Raw genomic sequence first — 2827 nt, forward strand, 5'->3', positions numbered from 1 at the left:
TGTGGCTTTTGGGGTTGCACATCTTTGAACAGAACCGTCTGGAAAAGTGATGTCAATGTGGTTTGGTGACATCATCAAGGTCACATTCAGAGAACACAAAATATCACGGGCAAGAAGATTAACAGGACAAGATGGAGAAAGTAGAAATGAATGATGAAAAGAAAGATTATTCCAAGTACAAGGAACGTCTTCAGAAAATGGCCACTCCTCTTTCCTGCCCGAGAAGCCAATAACAGATGTAGTACGCCTTGAACGTGGGAGTGGTGCGTTTAAAGTGGAGTACCTGGCTCCTGAGTCAATCAAGCACAAATGCTCTCATCCATTGATAGTCACACGGACCAGAGGCTCAAGAAACATGTTGTTTTGGCTCAGGAGGTCAACAGTCATAGCTTTTCGGCAGCCCTATTGGGGCATCTGGGTATAACCAGGTGCCTGATGTTGAGGTGTCACTTATGTGTGTGTTAACACATTAGTCGGCTGAGCAGGATAGGTCCCTGTCTGACCTTGCGGCTGCTGAGTCTGTTGTGTCTGCTGCTGATAAGGAAGTGGGCAATTGTTTGCCCAATGTCCTCTTTTGTTACAGATATTACACCTGTCGTCTCTAGCAAAATTTCTCCTGTTTTGTCTGAAACCCTGACCACGTGCTCGTGACCTGCCACGGTACTGAGAGCCACCGGACCTGCACTGTGAAGCGCATGGGCAGGTGTATGTCTGTGCAGGTGCAGGTGTATGGACGTTGTGCACCAAAGCAGATGAATTTGCAGATTGCTGTGGAGGTCCTGCTGCAACCATCTGGTTAACAGCAGTATTATTACTGTTAACTTTATCTAACATGTCTTTAAGTTGTGCTTTAGTGAGCTGTGCTTGTAAGGATGCAATTTCACGTTCCTCCTTTTCTCTGTCCTTTTTGTCATTGTCCACATATTGTATAATATGGGCTGACCATTGGTCATATGGCATTGCCTGGAGGCCAATTACTTGCTTGAGCCACTGCTGAATTCTGTCAGATAAAGACGCCTCGACCGCACTTCTAAACAGTACACCAACACTGCGGACCTCTCTGGGGTCTTCACCGCTGTAATTATGCCAAAGTTCCCTCACTCTCAGCATATACTGAGTGCCTGTCTCTCCCTTCTGCACTAGAATATGTGAGAGCTTGCCAGTCTGAGGTTGGAGTTGATATTTCATTCTGATTACGGGCCAAAGATCTTGTATGACAACATGAAGTGGAACTTCATCACCGTCTCTGTCTGTGTTAGCTAAAATCTCAATTTCTTGGAGCATAGCTAAGGAGCTACATGCCATGAAGATTCGCCTGAAGTCACCGAGAGCTGGCAGAGAGCCAGCGCATGCAGTGAGAAAGGCTCTGATCCATGGTGCCCCACCTTTGTCTAACGGTGGGAGCTGACCTTTAATAGCTGTCATGTCCTGTAAAGTGAAAGGAGTATACGTCATTGTAACTCCACCAGTGCCTGTGTCTGTTTGAAGAAGCGGCATTTGATGTGATGTCGTCTTGATGCAGCTGTGTATGTTGTGTGTTCGTCTACCTCTGCGTCTTAGAGCGGCAGTATACGGGTGTTGTACGTCTTCTTCAGCACTATCATTATCACTATCGGTCACCGGTGGGGCCCCGGCTGCGCCATGCCGGGCGACGTCACGGTCCTTGATTTTAATCTATTCATAAAGGGCTTTTGAACTGCTCTTAGTCTGGTTCGCATTATCTTGTTGAAATATTTGTCACGCTGGCTGAGCCTAGTGCACTATTCCTACCGGAAGTGCCGGACTCGCCAGAACAAGAGACGAGCGGAGCCCCAGACTCTGCGGTTATACAATCGAGATACTCTTGAGCCCGAGTCCAGTCCTCCTCTTGTCCTGGAAAATTTGCTGTTTTTAATTAAGTGATCTTTGCCAAGGGCACTGGCATGTTAAGTGATCTTTGCCAAGGGCACTGGCACGTCCCCAGACCATGACAGCCCCTGGCTTTTGGACATGTTGTTGGTAACAGTCTTGACCTTTTGGTCTTTGGTCCAGAGCACACAGTGTCCATTCCTTCCAAAAAAGACCCGAAACAATGATTGGTCTGACCACAGTGCATGTTTCCACTGTGTGATAGTCCATCCCAGATACCTCTGAGCCCAGAGCAGTCGACCTCTGGACACTGTTGACATAGGACTTCCTTTTGGCACAGCACAGTTTTAAGCAGCATTTATGGATGTAACTATGTATTGTAGTGCCTGACACAGGTGAGCCAAAGTCATCCTGAGCCCAGGTGGTTATATCACTTTCTTGATGCGGTGCTGTCTGAGGCATCGGAGAGCACGGTCATCCAGCTTAGGCTTGGCCCTCATCCTTTATGCACTGAAATCCCAGGGAGCCCCGGAAGTTTTGTTTACATTTGACAAAAGTATATATTGTACATACAGTATATTTATGGTAAATATGGTTTCCTGTAACTGCTCCAATCCACTGCCTTAGACAGTACCTCTCACGGGTTCTGTTTTTTCTTTGTTTTTGTTCAGCTTTGATGGAAGAGTAGTGGCCAAACTGCCCTTCGTACCACTGTCCTACATCCAAGGACTGTCGCATCGCAACCTCCTGGGCGAGGATTACACTGACTGCTCATTTATCTTCCTCTACATCCTCTGTACCATGTCCATCAGACAGGTAGCTTCTACACTTAAAACAACTTTAGACCTGAGGCGGGGTTAGTGCCTTCTTTAGTATATCACTGGGTACTCATGGATTTCATGGGCTTTATTGGTTTGGGTTTGAATCTGCATTTTTTTTTTTTTTTTTTTGATAAAAAACTAAAGTTTTTGCTTTGTGG

The 2827-nt window shown here is 46.4% G+C and overlaps 1 protein-coding gene across 1 annotated transcript in view; it reads left to right on the plus strand.

Annotated features, from left to right (window-relative positions):
• Nucleotides 1-2827, plus strand: part of tmco1 (transmembrane and coiled-coil domains 1) — a 15202-nt gene that overhangs the window by 9949 nt on the left and 2426 nt on the right. The window contains exon 6 of the mRNA XM_020609928.1: nt 2520-2664. Within this exon, the coding sequence (XP_020465584.1) occupies nt 2520-2664 (145 nt within the window). The remainder of the gene's footprint in view (nt 1-2519; nt 2665-2827) is intronic.

The sequence above is a fragment of the Monopterus albus genome, unplaced genomic scaffold, assembly GCF_001952655.1.
Source record: "Monopterus albus unplaced genomic scaffold, M_albus_1.0 scaffold103.1, whole genome shotgun sequence".
NCBI classification, from domain to species: domain Eukaryota; kingdom Metazoa; phylum Chordata; class Actinopteri; order Synbranchiformes; family Synbranchidae; genus Monopterus; species Monopterus albus.